This window comes from Tinamus guttatus, unplaced genomic scaffold (genome assembly GCF_059628265.1).
Source record: "Tinamus guttatus ecotype Peru unplaced genomic scaffold, ASM5962826v1 Tinamus_guttatus_pri_ptg000056l, whole genome shotgun sequence".
Lineage (NCBI taxonomy): Eukaryota > Metazoa > Chordata > Aves > Tinamiformes > Tinamidae > Tinamus > Tinamus guttatus.
The window spans coordinates 2199374-2215327 of record NW_028288590.1 but is presented as its reverse complement, the minus strand read 5'-3'; the positions used below and the strand labels follow the sequence as shown (position 1 = coordinate 2215327).

General features: G+C 42.2%; 1 protein-coding gene across 1 annotated transcript; it reads left to right on the top strand.

The window, feature by feature from the left end:
• Positions 1 to 260: 260 nt before the first annotated feature.
• Positions 261 to 9571, top strand: LOC104574328 (short chain dehydrogenase/reductase family 16C member 5). The gene is made up of 6 exons (XM_010221586.2): positions 261 to 670; positions 5518 to 5649; positions 6562 to 6661; positions 7817 to 7961; positions 8534 to 8659; positions 9265 to 9571. The coding sequence occupies exons 1-6, from the start codon at positions 350 to 352 to the stop codon at positions 9356 to 9358; spliced, it is 918 nt and encodes a 305-aa protein (XP_010219888.2). The 5' UTR covers positions 261 to 349; the 3' UTR covers positions 9359 to 9571.
• The last annotated feature ends 6383 nt before the right edge of the window (positions 9572 to 15954 follow it).

Below are 15954 nucleotides of genomic sequence, written 5' to 3'. Positions count from 1 at the left end.
AGTTGCTTTCCAGCAGGTCAACCCCTAATCTGTGCTGGTGCCTGGGGTTATTCCTCCCCAGGTGCAGGACACCAATGGGGGACATGTCCTGCAGAAAACATGATATGACAAAAAGGAGAGAGAAAAAAAAAAAGGCAAATGGGCCAGACATGCAGATACATGTCCCTGTGTTTTTGAAACACTTAACATCAGGCTGGAGGACTGTATCTGTCTCTGTATCTATTTAGACTGTATCTGAAAATGCTTTTCAGTTCTAAAATGCTTACATTGATTGCATGATCTTTCTTTATGGTTTATTCTAGCAGGTAAACGCTTTCCTTTATCAAGTGTCTGACCACACAGCCTCAAGATGAACTTCTTCCTGGAGTTGCTCAAAGTTATCGGACTTTCATTTTATTACCTGTTGGAGTCCCTAGTGTTCTTGATTATACCTAAACGGAAGAAGAGTGTTGCAGGTGAAATAGTGTTAATAACAGGAGCAGGAAGCGGAATCGGAAGACTTTTATCTATAAAATTTGCCCGCCTTGGTGCCACGCTGGTTCTTTGGGACATTAATGAAGAGGGGCTCAAGGAAACAAGCAGACTGGCCGAAGAAAACGGGGCAGTAAGAGTACAGTCTTACATCTGTGACTGCAGCAAAAGACAAGAAGTCTACAGAGTAGCAGATCAGGTAAATTCCTTCATCCTTGACCTTGATGCTGTTCTTAAAATACGTATGCATGCATATATGGTAAGTTAGAGGGACTTCAAGATAACACATTAAAGGTAGTTGGTCCTGAATTCATTGCATATCGTACCCGTTTTAAGAATTTTGACTATTTGAGGCAAATTTAGACTAACTCCAGCAATGAATTTTGTAGATGTACTTTAAGAGAGTTAATAAGTATCTCTCAAAGGCTTAAATATTTCTTCCTTTCCTTTTTGAAGCGCTTTAGAACTAAAGCATATGGGTTTTTTGGGGGTAGGCTAGTAGATATGGCAAAAGCTGAAATTGCTCGGTTTCCATTATAACAACCTGCTCTCGCTTGCTTAGAGTGTTGCTAAACTTCCCTGTTGGACTAGGAAGTTGCCGCAGTGAGTGTTTGCCTCAGACCTTTGGGAACGCCTGTTGGCTGAAACGATGTCTCTGCTCTGTCCTCTGCAGTGCTGCTCAGGCAGGTCTAGTGCTCTGCATTTTTCTGCCCATGTGAGAATGACCATAAACCAAGCTTTGTGCCGGGAAAAGTTTGCATATGACCTGCAGCTTGGTCTGTCCTGCAACTCTGTTTTGCGGGTTAAGTTACAGATCTTCTGTCTTGGTTATATGAGTTTCTCTATCAGTTTCTAGGCTTCCTGCTGAGCTGGAGGAGTACAGTGTGAAGGGCTCAAGAAGATGAAACCTTCACTTTTGAGGACTCAAGGGCTGGTGCTTGGGTCTCATGGAGAAGGTGGAGAGCACAACTTTATTTGGACAAACATAAAAGAGAGCAGAGCACGTGGATATGCATGTGCATAGGGCTAGGCGTGACAAAAACAGGAGGGTGATTGGAGTGAGGAAGTGGTGAGAAAGTCTCTAACTGGCCATTGTAGGATTCCTGACTTGAATTAATTCTGTCACCAGTCACTGGGAAACTCCACAAATAACTCATTTTTGGCCGATCTATGTAGAAGAAAATGGCTGACTACTGTTTCAGAACCGTGTCCTGCTGACAACTGATGCAGAGCCAGCTGACAGCTTCCTCATGTAGCTAGTAAGACCTTAGTGTTAGCTGATGCTTGGTGGCAGTGCCACTGCTCCTGTAGGGAGTAGCAGCATTCGGTGCCTCGTGCACTGAGCCAGCCTTTGCAAGGTCGAGCAGACCCAGAGCAGGCTGGGTCTGAGGGTTCCCTTGTGATTCAGCTGTGCACAGGGACTGAGTTCTGTGAGACTGTAGTGAGCTAAACTCACACAGGCAGGACAAGATATTGCTGAAAACTTTGTGCCCAGGCGAAGAGTCCTAAAGACCAAACGAAATGAACGTGGGCTTAGAAATACCCACCTTGGTACTTCAGCAGCTGCACAGAGGATGTGATCCCTTAGGCCTTGGGGACTAGAAAAACAGATATGTGAGTAAGAAGAAAATCCCAAAGCTCTGGCCACGTGGTGTCCTTGTTCCTTCGCCGCACCCGCAGCAGGAAGGAAAGCTTGTGGCTGGTAAGAGCTGTACCTTAAAGCTTATTTGTGATGTCCCCCTTCCAGGAGCACCCCACCCGTGGAAGGAATGCAGCCCCCGCGCTGCCCGGGAGAGCTCCAGGCCTCTGAAGGAGGATTTTTAATCTCCTCTTTGCGAGGGAACAGAAGCCTTTTCCTCATTACCGAGCTGCAGAATTACCTCTGGGTTTACATTCACTTCCAGGGTCTCCCTTGCACATTGCTGCTTTGCTTACACGCTGCTCTTGCTGTTATTCAGGATGTCAGTTTGCAGCCAATTTTCCACTTTTCTGTGTCCTGTCTTTACTTTTGCCCCTCTGCACACCAGAAATGCATTTCCCAGTGATATTTCAGCCAGCGCTTGTTCCTACCCCTTCCAGGTGGCTCCGTAAGGGGAAGGGAGGGAAGCAGTATCCTGGTTCTTTGGAAGTAGACACCTCGGGATGCTCTCTGGGAATCACGGGAATTGCTCGCTATAGCAAGCATGCATTGGCAAAGCATGAACACAAATGTGAAAACAAGCAGGAAACAGTACTCGTGCTTAGAGAAGACACTTGACAGGATCAGCTCTTTGTTTTAGGCCTGTGTAGAGTGAACACTGTGAACACACCTGGAACACCTTTTCTCGCACTGTGCAATGGGGAGGTGTAAAGTTCTGCAAGGTCAGCATTATCTGCTGAATAAAACAGCTTACTGGCTGGGGAAGGGACTTTGTGAAGGATTCCTGTGCTCAGCTCCAGATGGGATGTGGGAGCCCGAGCTCGCTTCTTAGCTCTCTGCCTTGCCCACAAGCAGAGAGGAGAAGGAAGGAGTTAAAACGGTCGCCTTGCTCGGCAAGGAGCTGCCTCCTCCACTTTGCTGGAAAGCAGCATGAAGTGGCATAAAGCCCGAGGTGCTGTCTGGGTTTTAAGAAGGCACTTGCATCTGTTTTGAATTCTGTCCGAGGTGTGAGTATTCCTTTGGGAAGCTGGGTGGGAACAGCTGTCTCTTAAACACAGGGAAGCAAAGAAGTCACTCGTGTTTTTGTTACTGGTCAGAACTGGGGTGGTCAAGGTTTTGCCCTTATTTCTCCTGTTGGTGTTTTCATCTCCTCCTTCTAACCCATATCCCAACAACCAAGTTAGTTACAAGCTGTGTGCACCCAATAGTGCCACCTCTGTCCCTGCTGTGGGCACAAGGGAGCATAAAGAGGCACCTGCGTAAACAGGGATTTGCCCCTAAAGGAAAGTCGGGGATACAGGTCCAGGCTTCTGGGACGACTAAATCATCTGGCATGAGGCAATACTAGTGCACCTTTTACTAATGATTACGTGTGTGTCTCTCTGAGCTGGTGCTCTTTTGAACACGTGATGCCTTTCAAGCTCTGGTGGAGATCGGAGCAACTTGTTTAAGGCAGCCTGTAGAGATCTTACAGTGCTACTTCAGAAATACTTAACTTGTTACATCATAACTTCTGGAGAGGGGAAATAGAAGGAAAAGCATCTATAGAAACAGTGACCAGAGACACATCTGGCTCCTGTAATCATTACAAAAGTGATTCTGAATAACCCTACCAAGGCTGCTTTGCATTTTTTTTAAGTGGCTAGCTAGCTAATGAACGTAGATGAGATTTAAGACAAGTTTAAGAAAAATAAGTTTAAGCTAGAGATTTGTGATGAATCTCTTCAATTCTTTACTGTTACAAAGGCTTTGCTACCAGTTCTGCCCGCGCTTCCTGCAGTCGCTTTAGGAGATGCCGTTAGGAAAGGCGGTTCTGTGGTTGCAGCTCGGTGGCGCGGGAGGAAGATGTTTCCCTACAGTGGCTAAGCACGTGTGCTGGTCACACTTGATCTGGAAGTTGCAGATAAAACAGCAATAGGGAAGTTACTTTCTTTTTCCAGAATAGCTTAAACTAATGATCTGCACTTAAAATGCTGTATTAAAAATGTTCATTTCTCTTCCATGAAAGCTTGATTGTGTTACATGGCTTAGAGTTATCCTCTCAAGTGAGCCGGCACAAAGTCCTCGTTCTGGAGCTGAAATGGAAACTGTGTTTCCTCTCACAGAACTGAGTGCATCCAGACCCTTCTTTAGTTAACTTCAGCTCTGGGAACCATCTTAAAGGTTCTGGAATGGAGTGAGAATCAGAACAAACCCACCAGAGGGGAAAAACTCACCAGCATTCCCTGCTCCAGAAGCCTCATAAGATTTCTGCCTTTTGTCAGTGCATGTGTCATTTTAAGATCTGTCATGTGCTCTCTGTAAGCACATGAACAAAATCTTTTATTCAGAAACACAAAGCTCTTGTTAACTTTTGTTTTTTTTTAAAAAAAATCCTGAACTTCAGATCATTTTCTCACTTCCTGTGTTGTCCTGAGAGCTGATATAAAAGGAACCATGGTGTTCTTCCAAGGGCTCTTAATCAAAAGTAAGCTTGTATAGAAACTGTGAGTGGGGAAGAGAACCTTTTAGAAGTTACTGACCTGCAAAGCTGCTTGCAGTTATCAAAACACCTGAGTAAAGAAAGGAATTGCAAGAAGATATTGTGAAGGAGCATGGTGTAATAACATCTTAGTGTTTAAAGACTGTAGTCATGGGAAGCAGAACATATGGGAAAATAGCACGAAGAGGTACTTGAACTGTTAAGATGCCGTTAAGTAGCTGCTGCCCTCTGCAGCAGGAGAGATGGTTTCCTGGGCTCTTGGGACACAAGCAGTCCAGCCCCTACCAGGAAATGCAGGAGACTCCATTCCCAGCAGAAGGCTCAAGTGCTGGGTGAGCCGACTGCGTACCAAAGTCACACAGTTGCATTGCGTTTTGACCCGAGGAACTGGGTGGAAAAGGTGAAAGGAAAAGGGTTTGAGTGTAATGCAGCTAAATACTGCAGCCCTTGCAGAGGGTCGAGGTCCATGCTCCTGCTGGAAGGAGCTTGAGCCTCTCTGCACTGTGCTTCCTGGCACGACATAGCAATAATCCTAAGAACAGAATGGCTGCCTGGTTTTAGAAGGGTTCTACTGTAGCAAAATACTTCTTGCATTAGACAAGCTTGCTGCAGCAGAGACTTACATGGAACAGTCATAAAAAGAACCAGCGGTGGAGAAACCAGACGTCTGCATGGGGCTGTGGAACTGTTGGGCTCCACATCCCCAAAATGTGCAGGTCCCAGCTCAGCTCTAAACAGGCAGCAGGAGAAAATGTGGGAGAACCAGAGTTATCTGGATCCATAACAAGCCCAATAAAAGTTTAGCTTAATTGATTTTTTTATTTTTATATTTATATTTCTTTTATTTTTATAAGAAGAACTGGGAAAGTGTATACCGTATTATAGTGTATATACATGCATGACAATTTGTGGCTTTCTGTTTTAGGTTAAAAAAGAAGTTGGTGATGTTAGCATCCTAATCAACAACGCCGGCATTGTGACTGGAAAGAGGTTTATTGATTGCCCAGATTCCCTTATGGAAAAAACCATGGAGGTGAACATACTGGCACACTTTTGGGTAATACCTGTACTTACACATATTTACTTGTTATGGACCCTTTTAACATGCTTTCAGGGTTAATTTTGCCCTTTAGAATTGAGGAAAATATGGAAGGGTATATAGCTCCCTATAAGCTCAAACAAAAATGATACAAGAAACTATTTTCCATGCCTGCGAGCCCATGAAATAAAGGGTTGAAGGATGGATCCCTTGGGAACTTCTGTGTAGCAGGTAGGTGGAAGCAACTGCTTTTGAGAATAGAATTTTATATTCTGTTAAGTCCTGTAGTTAGTGCCCTAGGTCCCCTGGTATTAGTGTCACGCAAGCCCAGCTTAGAAGTTGCTACTCTAGTAAGAGACGTGTCAATCCTGTCTTTGTTTTAGTTACTTTGTGGTTGTGATATTTTCAATTAGAAATACTGCATGTTCAGACAATGCTCTTATACTAATTAAGTGGGATTTGGTCCATAATAATGTGGTTACCTAATGTGCTTTTTCCTTCCTTCAGAGAAGGTGGATCACTTAGCTTCTTATTATAAAGAGCTGCAAGGGAGATATTAAAACATGTTTCAAGTTGATAAAGAAATTTAATCAGGACTTAAATTATTAGGAGAAAGAGAGGAAATTCAGATTTTTCTCTTTGCTATTTAACTCTCATTTGAAAAATTAAATTTCTTTCTCTCCAAAGCTCAAAAATGTGACAACCAGCTAAAGCTATATCTGTCTAGGTGATAAGGATAAAGTGGTATTGGTTGGACCTTGAAAGTCCCAGCTTAGCAGATGGCAGAGTTGAAACAACAAACTCCATTTTTTTTTCTCTTTCATGGTAGGAACAAAATAATCTGAAATTGCAATCAGGATTCCTATCATTAAACTATTTGGACTTGTTGCTTTTTGAGTAAAAAATAATGCGTTCTGACTTGCACTGCAGACTTACAAAGCCTTCCTCCCTGCCATGATGGCCTCCAACCATGGGCACTTGGTCAGCATCGCCAGCTCGGCAGGGCTCATCGGGGTCAATCGGCTTGCAGGTTAGTGCAATGAAACCAGGACCTTCTCAGAAAATGTGCCTGGCTTAACCGCCGTGCGCTGTGCTCGCCTACGGCCGCTGCCTCCCGCCAGGCCGGGCTTTCTGGATCTTGCATGGTTAGCTAACGCTCATGCTTTCAGACCACTTAATGTAAAGAGATGTTCTTTTCAAAAGATGAATTCTGATGCTCGGCATTACTGTGAAGTAAGAGAAAAGTAGTGCTTTTCTGCTAAGGAGTTAGAGGATCTAGAAGCTTCATATAGGCCTTAAGAAACTGAAAACCTAAATACGGTAAAGTTAACCTCCAGGTATTGATGGGAAGAGATGGCTTTTTTGGCAACCGTGTTCTCAATTTAAGTGAAGTTCTGTACAAGCTTCCCTAACTGAAATAAATACTCCAAGCTAGACGTCGTGCAGTAGCAGATGTGAGACAGCTTATTTTGCATCCTCTGGCTCTTGGAAGTGCATTCAGCAGAATCTATGCAGTGACAGAAAAGAAAGCATTGTGATTAGGACAAGCTGAAAAGAAATTACAGGAAAATGTGTGCAAAGGAGGAGCAATATGAAATAAGGTATAGTAGCAGGGAAAGAAATCCAGCTATATTATCTTCAGGGCCATGATAATGAAGACAAACGGAGCTGCAAGTTGAAACTAGGTTGCAGAGAGCCTGGAAAGCTCAGGTTTGATGCAGGAACTAAAACGCTAGTGCACAGATTCAAAGGTAAGGTCCAATAGGGCAAATTTCACCTCCTGTTGTTCAGTAGAGTATGGAAAGGTGCTAGGAAGGATGTGAAGAGAAACTCTTTGTCTGCCAGTTTGTAACAACAATTAACTTGGGAGGGAAAGTAAAAAAGCAAACCACACCAAGTGTGAGCAATACTCTAATCACAGAAATGGTCTTTGCTCTGTTGTAAAGTACTTAGGACATGCACAAAACGGTCTGGTAATAGTAGATCACTTGTATGTCGTGGTGCTGCTGTTGTGTATCACTGCTGTGGTTGCTCAGTTTACTCTTAGATCACAGTTTTGTGCTTTTCTATTTCAAAAGCTGTTAATGTTCCTGTGAAGTTCTTCCACCACTGAAGCTTGTTAATAAACTTACTAATTAGCAAATGAAAATGTTTAACTGCAATTAATGTTTTACTTGTTTTACAGATTACTGTGCAAGTAAATTTGCAGCAGTTGGGTTTGCAGAGTCGATTGGTTTAGAGATGAGAGATCTGGGCAAGACTGGTATTAAAACCACAATTGTGTGTCCCTACTTCATAAACACAGGAATGTTTGATGGCTGTCAAACCAAGTGAGTGAGCTTCTGTTAGCTTTTTATGCAGCCTGCATGTTTAGCATGCTATATGCTCATATTTCCTTTGACTCGTAGACTAGACTTTGCTCTGCTTGCATGATTTTTAGGGTCTCACATAGATGTTAACTCTGCTGTACAATGACAGAGCAACTGAAATGTCAAGTGGTACCTGGCAATTCATTTAAATTGAAACATAAAACACATAATCAGAGTCCTTCCCCACAGTCCTTTGCTCCAGTTATCCTTCTGGTTTTGTAAACCCCCATTCAGATCCTGAAGTCAGTAGCACAGCTCTGCTCTGGATTCTTATGTAATCACAAATGAGGAGCAAAATAAAAGCCTAGTGTGTCTTAATAGGAGGACTGTGTGGGTTTGCCTTGTGGGATGTGATGCAGAGTGAAAATAACAGTGGCCTGTTATTCTCTTCACGCTAATGTAGTGAAGGTCCTTCACTTCATAGGATTTATTTCTTCTTTTAATCAAATATCGGCAAATTTGAGACTCTTATTAAATTTAAAATTTGAATTCAGAATAACTTGTATTGTGTTTGCAAATTCCTGCTTTTCCAGGTGGCCACGTATACTCCCCATTCTTGAACCAGAGCATGTAACTGAAAAGATCATCACTGCTATTCGACAGAACCAAGAAATTCTGATACTGCCACGCAGTCTGTATTTCTTTTTCGCATTGAAAAAGTAAGATTCTGTGATTCTTCCTTTTACTCTCCTTTTTAATTCTCTTTCCTCTTTTCTTCTGCTTTCTTTCAAACAATCTTTCAGCTACCTGTCTGACCAAAAATGTATGTATGCTGTACTTGACAGTATGACCAGTATGACTTTTTTTTTTTTTTTTTTTTTTTTTTTTTTTAAGTTCTGCATGCTCCTAGAGTTTTCTTCTTAATTTCTAGGGGTTCCATCTCTCCTTAGACCACAGAGCAGTGGCAGAAATGACTCCCCATGGCATTCTGACTTCATCTGGGTGCAGTTTTGCTGTGGGCTCTGCTGCTTGGGTCTACTCCACACTAACTGCAGATCTGCAAGTCTCTCTTGCCCCATCCTCAGGGCACTTCTGACTCTGGTGCAAGGCAGGTTGGGGAACTATCTATCTAACAACTATCTAACTGCAAAATGAATGTAACAGATACTCTGAGACACCCAATGGTATTCTAGCATTAAGGGTGCATACACTTAACTGTTGGCCAGATAGAATGATTTCTGTGATAAAACTGCACAACATGTCTGATGTCTGTTTTTGTGTTTTCTTTTCCCCTCCTCCTTTGTCTCCCACTCTCTTACCTCAGTGTGCTACCTGTGAAAGTGAGTGTTCTCCTTGGAGACTTTGTTGGAGCTCTCCACTTCATGGATAACTTCAGAGGTCGAGCAAAGAAGGACTGAAAATAGTGCAAGAATCAAATAGCAGCAGCTCTAAAGGGAACTGTATTAAGGGCTGGTGGTGGGAAAGGTTTGCTTGCTTAAAGCTATGGACTTAAGGTGCCTCAATTTATTAGTAATGGTTTTTAAGAAAATTGCCTTTTCAGTTAGCTCTTAACAGCTTTGACACAAGCTTTTATATAATATATATACACTTAATCCAGTGAAATGATTTATTTTTACCTCATTGTGAGGGGGAAAATGAATTGAAATGAGTTGCCTTGATGATGTTTGCTATAATAACTTTAAGCATCTGCATCATAAACTAACAATGGGCAGTTTTGTGGGGAGTTTGGGCCAAGAAGCTCCGGGCAGTTGTCAGGGCTTCAGCAAAGCCCTCGCGGGTCTGATCTGCCAGGGCAGCTCACAGGAGCACAAGGGGCTGCTGTTAGAGTTCCTCAGTGAACTGAGGAGTTCAAGAGGTTCCTGCAACAACAGATTCTAGAATTCAGTTGCAAAAAATATCCATTTTTTGCTTTGAAATGAGCCATTTGAAATAACCATTTCCTTTTGATGCTTTGAAATGAAAACAATTGCTGCATTGGTGCATAACCATTAATGGATTGAATTTTTAGGGTGTCTCAGGACTCAAGATGACTGAATGTTTGGGGAAACAATGAATGTAAATGATGCATTTATGCTAGTAATGTACTTTTTGTCTAATTTATTTTTAAAGCAAATGCTATGTCTGCGTCTGTAGAGTAAGACAGTGTCTTCGTATCTTTTAAGTGCAATATTCCAAGAACAAATTTAAATTCTCCACTCCTAAGCAAATTACACCACTTACAGGTGGGCTGTTGGACAGCCCAGATAAGACAACGAGCTACTGAAAGCAAAGATATTATATAGCATAATCATAACTTCTTCCAAAATTGTTCCAGCAAGGAACAATGCCGACAGACATGACATGAATGAGATAACTACAGACAACTACAGTTTGACTTAGGGTTATATTACATTCCTCTGATTTGAGGGGATTGCCTTGGATCTACAGAAGTTGATTTTACCTTCCTTTTACAACTATTCACTTATTTTGGACAAGTGCTGAGGAGGCCTCCCCCTCTTTGACAATGGCCACTTACTTGGAAAGCAAAAAGTCTGACTTGACATTGGTAAACCCAAAGCAAGAAAAAGGAAGATTATACTTTAAATGTATGTCATTTAAGCATCTGCTGCTTAATCCCCTCTCTTGTCACAGTACTTAACTGGTAATACCTGAAAACTAAGACTATTCAGAATTCCTTATTGTGCAAACAAATGGAAGGATAGGATGGAGAAAAGGGTGTGCACATCTTCCAAGCTGGTCTGGAGACGACCTTCATTTCCCTTGTCTATGCAATTAGTGAGGTTTGTCTGATAAGCTGATAAAAGTTTACACAGAACTATTTTTTTTACTGAAGAACAAGAAACTATTGAGTAAAACGACCATGTTAATAGTGGCTCTCTGTATGTACATTGCACTGTTTGCTGGTAATAAAGCTGGACCACTAATTAAACTGTTGAGTTTTTGTCTTGCAGACTCCTCACTCTTCATTAATGGGATGAAGGCTATGCCCCACCAGCCACACTTTTAATTATAAAATAAGGAGTGTGCAGGGGTCTAGAGCAGAGGAGGAGGGAGGCAGAGCATACAGGTGAGCAGCCTGAATTAACTCCAATTCCCAGCTCCCACAGTCCCAGCTTTCTCAGCCTTGCTTCCGAGTAGATGCTGCAGGCCCTTAATCGTCTCTGTGGCCCTTGGTTGGGTTCACTCCACTAAGTCCCTGCCACTTTTGTACTGGGGAGCCCAGCACTGCAACGGTGGTCTCACCAGTGCTGAGCAGAGCTCTCTCTTGACCAGCTGTCCAATGGCTTCCTCATGCAGCCCAGGAGGCTCTTAGCCTTCTTGGCCACAAGGGTCCAAAGTTGGTTCCTGTCCAACTTGTCCACCGTTCCCTTTGGGTCCTTTTCTACAAAGCTGCTTTCCAGCTAATTTGGCCCTCAGTCTGTGCTGTTTATGACATTATTTGTCCCCAGGTGCAGGACTACTCTGCACTTCTAGTTGGACTTAGTGCGGTTTCTCTTGACACGTTTCTCCAGCCTGTTGAGGTTGCTCTGAAAAGCAGCACAACCATATGTCAAATCAACCACTTCTCCCAATCTTGTATCGTCTTCAAACTTCCTGAGACAGCACTCTGGCCCATCATCTAGGTTATTAATAGAGATTAGTAATGGAGATTTTTTTTCTTGCCTCTTTTTTTTTTTTTCCTCTTGCAAGCTCAAGTTGAGTAGGGTCTGAAATCTGTCAGTAAGTAGGTGATAGCCTACTTGAACGCACTGACAGCCTGATAAAAGAAGGTGAGGTGTGACTTTTGGAGCCCAGGTGAGTTTGTAAAGTCTTCTAATACACCTGCACCAGAAAATACCTCCTCTGTTAGCCACTAATCCTGGTAGGAGTATATAGACACTGCTTTTATGCAAGAGTGCTGCTGTCTCTTTGAATAGCATGGTCACCATACTGAAATTACCTCATGCGACTGGACAATAAGATGGCAGGACTGAACTCCTACATCTCCTAACTGCATCTATTGTGATGATTTGATAGATGTGTAGAGATACGTCCTTGAGACTAAGAGATGGAAACCCTCCCTGTCTTCAGGAGGTAGGTATGAAGTGAGTGTGTGGGTCTTCAACTGAACTATGAATTCTTGAGGTTGAAGATGGCTCACTACCAAGAAAAAAAATGGTTTTCATTTCTTTCCTGATGCTGATTCCTCCTGCTGCTGACAAGAGAGAACCAGTCACAGAAGGATCTCTGTGAAAGACCCAAACGGGAAAGTAGAATACGAAATACAAAAGTATCTATCTCAACTGTGGCAGTGCTTGGGGCTGACAACAGTGCAAGGCTGCTCTCTGAAGCACCTCAGAGAGATCCTTCAAAGGACCTAGTTGTTCATGAGCATTACTTGAAACTCTAAATGATCTCTACCAAAATGACTGCATCTTTTTTCCTGTGTAGTCAGGCAAAAAGATAGCCTTCTAGTCATCCTCTTTAGCATGCCACACAGAAGTAATGGGTTTTTCCCATCCAAAGGAAGAGCAGTTGCTTTGTTTCTGTTGTTGAGGACTGTCTTGTGTTTTCTTGTATAAATCTGCTTTTTGTCATACTGTGCTGTGCTGGGCCAAGCCTTACTATAAATACCCATGTTTTCACCTGAGTTATGGTTATATGAAGGTATTTTGTTTGTTTGTTTTGTTTTCCTTTTAATAGTGTTGAATTTATAACCAAAAGGGACCACTAAAAACATTCATCAATCAAAGGACCACTTTAGGAGAGACATTCGGGGATCACACGCTTTGACTGAGGATTTTGGAGGAAACCTAATAGAGCAATGAGTTATTGCAAACCAAAAATGATTTTTTTTTAATGATTTTGAAGCATCTGGTCTGGCCATTTTGGCATCCAGGAAATCCCACTGAAAGAATCTACAGTGTCTGTGCATTTCTCAGTATAAATGATTAGAGCTTTTGTGGTAACTGACTAGTGAAGTTTTGCACTTGTTAAGGCTTCATGTTCCTGGTAGTCCATGAAATCTTCTTTTGGAAGGAATCATTTTTTGCAAAACTGTCTCCAGATTTTTTTACTGTATGATTTACAAACATTTCTAAAGAATGTTTTCACACTAACAAAGCTATAATCTTTAAACTGTAAAACAAATGTAACTGAAACCCAGAATGATAGATTTAGGTGGAAGCTAAAACAGTCTCAAAACAGAATGTTTTGGAGTCAAAGCACGCCAAAAGGTTATGCTTGTTCCTAATTAGCAAATGGCTGCCTTTCTTCTTCTTTACCTTCTGCATAAAGAAATGAGAAGCCTTCACTTTTTTCTGGGGTGCATGGATAGTATCTGCCAATCCAGGGCAGAATGGTCCTACTTGCAACTTTCAGCAACCAAATATTCATGGTGCTGCTTACTAGCACTTACTTACTGACTTACTAGCACTTTTAAGATTTCTGGAAATTCCTTGGCTCTCATCCTACTACCACTCCCAAGTCAGACTGTAAAGAGACTTGGCTGGAAAATATCAAGAACTTTTGTATTATGTCTGCATAGAAAAAGGGATTGCTATAAATTGACTGCTATTTTCAGAGAACATTTTTTAAGAATAGCAAAACAAGATGATTGTAAATAGACTACAATCCTTTGAGGAATCCGTGAAGATTGCTCCTAGCAAAAGTTGTTGTTTTAGGAGGGAAAAAAAAATGTAAACCTACATGAATATATGTTATGCTTACTTTTAAGATGGTGACTACATAGAAATTAAATAGAACTCTGAAATTGGACTAATTTGTTGGAAGAAATAATTCATAGCTCTATTTGGTTTCCTCCAAAATCCTCGGGGAAGGGACAGTGTGATTGGTCCCTGAGCATCTCTTCTAGCTTGTTCTCTTGATCTGTGTGTTTTCTTTAGTGGTTCTTTTTCTATATGAAGTCAACACATCAAAAGAAAAAAAAATCACCTGTGGGGGTCTAGAGACTTTCGGTGGTGAAATGGTTGGTTGTTAGTTTGAAAATGAATTGAGGTGGAAAGGCAAGTGGCAAATCACAGGCAGTATGAGGCTGACCGTACTTGTGTGACTGTAAGCTCTGTGTGTCTGTGCATGGGGGTGCACGTGTGCTGTAATGGAAGGAAGAGCACAGCTCAGCAGCGGCTCTCTACTGAGGTGGGAATGATAAAAGTACAAAAATTGAAGTATACAATATTACCTGCCACCTAGAGAGGTATGTGCACCTTTGCTTTTGTTTCTCCATGGATGTCTACATTTTTCTCATAGTGATGTTTTAGGAAATTATCTCTGCAGATAAGGACCTTAAATATGTCTAGTATTCCATTGCATTGGTGAAGGAATATGTAAAGTAATATCTTTTAGAGTAAATATCAAATCTGTTTCTCAAAGTTTATTGCAAGACCAATTTGCAGACTTACTGAGTTACGTGATCATATGAGCAAACCTGGCTGTGGGATTCTGCCATCTCCTTGGACCTTCCCCTGCAAAAATGTTAGTAACAATCAGACTTGTTCTAAAAATAAGAATTGGTAGAACTGTAGTTGTTCATTTAGCTTGGTCCTACCAGCTGGTGAACCCTCTGGCTTTGCCACAGTGAGTAGTTATACAAATACATAACTTCAAAGAATCCTGTTTGGCACCGTTTTTTTCTTCCCAGGACTAATGCTATTTAACCAGCATTGTGCAATCATTGGCTTGTGAGAGGAATCTGGCTCAAGAGACACCGACAAAGATGATAAGGGTGAAGTTGCCAACCAGCTGGACAGTGGCCAAGATACTGCTGTTATCCACATGGGAGAGAGGTGAACTGGAGTTATGCCTCTCTTGAGGGTGGAGTCAGTCCCCAGAAATATCTTAGGCATAGCAAGCACAAAATACATGCAAAAAAAAATATTTGCAACATAGATAAAGCTTAGTTTTTCCTTGGCACTTTCTGAAGTCCATCATCCTGAATGGATGATGTGAAGCCAAGGTAACTTACCTGTGACTATTTTCAGACTTTAGATGTTCAAGGAACTGTTGCTGGTGAGGTTAAATGGACAAATCTGTGCCACAACAAGTACAGAGCAAAAAGCATGCAGGTTCTTGCCAAGGTGTTCTCACCAGTGCCTGAGATCATCTCCTAAGATGATCTTCTCACAGTAGGTGCTTGCTCAGCAGCACAGCTAGTTGGTATTACTGTCACTGAGAACAGTCAGCTGGCCATTTGTTCTTCTAATATTAAACAGAAAAAGGTACAAATACTGAAATAAATAGTTCTAAGTATCATTGATTACATTAGTTGTTAAAAGTGTTGTGCTGTATAGTGGTGTAAAGGAGTCTCTGAAGCTGTCTGTTTGCAAAGGACTTGCCACTGACAAGTTCTCCTTTTTTTTCTGCAACGCTGCTGGTTGGACATGTGCAGTCCCTTGGGGAAGCAGAGCCTGGCTCAGTTTTCTACATGGCTTTTAGTTTTCTTTCTGTCTTTCTCTGCTGTCACCAATCCAGAAAATGGTAATTTGACATTGCAAGCTCTGATCTCTTTGGGAAAAATCAGAAGTAGCACCTGGTTGGAGCTACTCCATTATTTTTTATGTTGCCAACTGGCAAACAGTGGAGCATCACTAACCAAAGTTTCTCCAGCTACACTGCATATGAGATTGCTTTTCTGTAAATGAAAGTTTATGGCAGTCCATGTGAAAAAGTCCTCCCTATCATGAATGAGCAGCTGCCCAAGGAAGCTTTGATTAGACAAGATCTTGGTAGGGATGGCTGAAGTCGCAGTGAAGTCTGTGCAGATGAAGGCAACGTCACCCAGTGCAGCAGAAGTGGCTGCGCAGGCAGGAAAACACTCCCAGCTGCAGAAAACCATTTCCTTGCTCATCAGCCTTGAACAGCTCACTGTTGCTTGAGGAACTTGAGCCAGACTCTCACTCTCAGCGCTTGGGCAGGTGATTCACCAGCAGTTGAGTCATCCCTGTCGGAAGGTTAGCACTTCCAAAAACAAGGGAGGGGTACGCAGCTGGGGAAA

Bases quoted from the DNA above. Each gene is read 5' to 3' on its own strand.
- LOC104574328 (XM_010221586.2), top strand. From the start codon at position 350: ATGAACTTCTTCCTGGAGTTGCTCAAAGTTATCGGACTTTCATTTTAT. The intron at 7,962-8,533 runs GTGAGTGAGCTT...CTGCTTTTCCAG, and splicing joins TTTGATGGCTGTCAAACCAA to GTGGCCACGTATACTCCCCA. The intron at 8,660-9,264 runs GTAAGATTCTGT...CTCTTACCTCAG, and splicing joins TTCTTTTTCGCATTGAAAAA to TGTGCTACCTGTGAAAGTGA.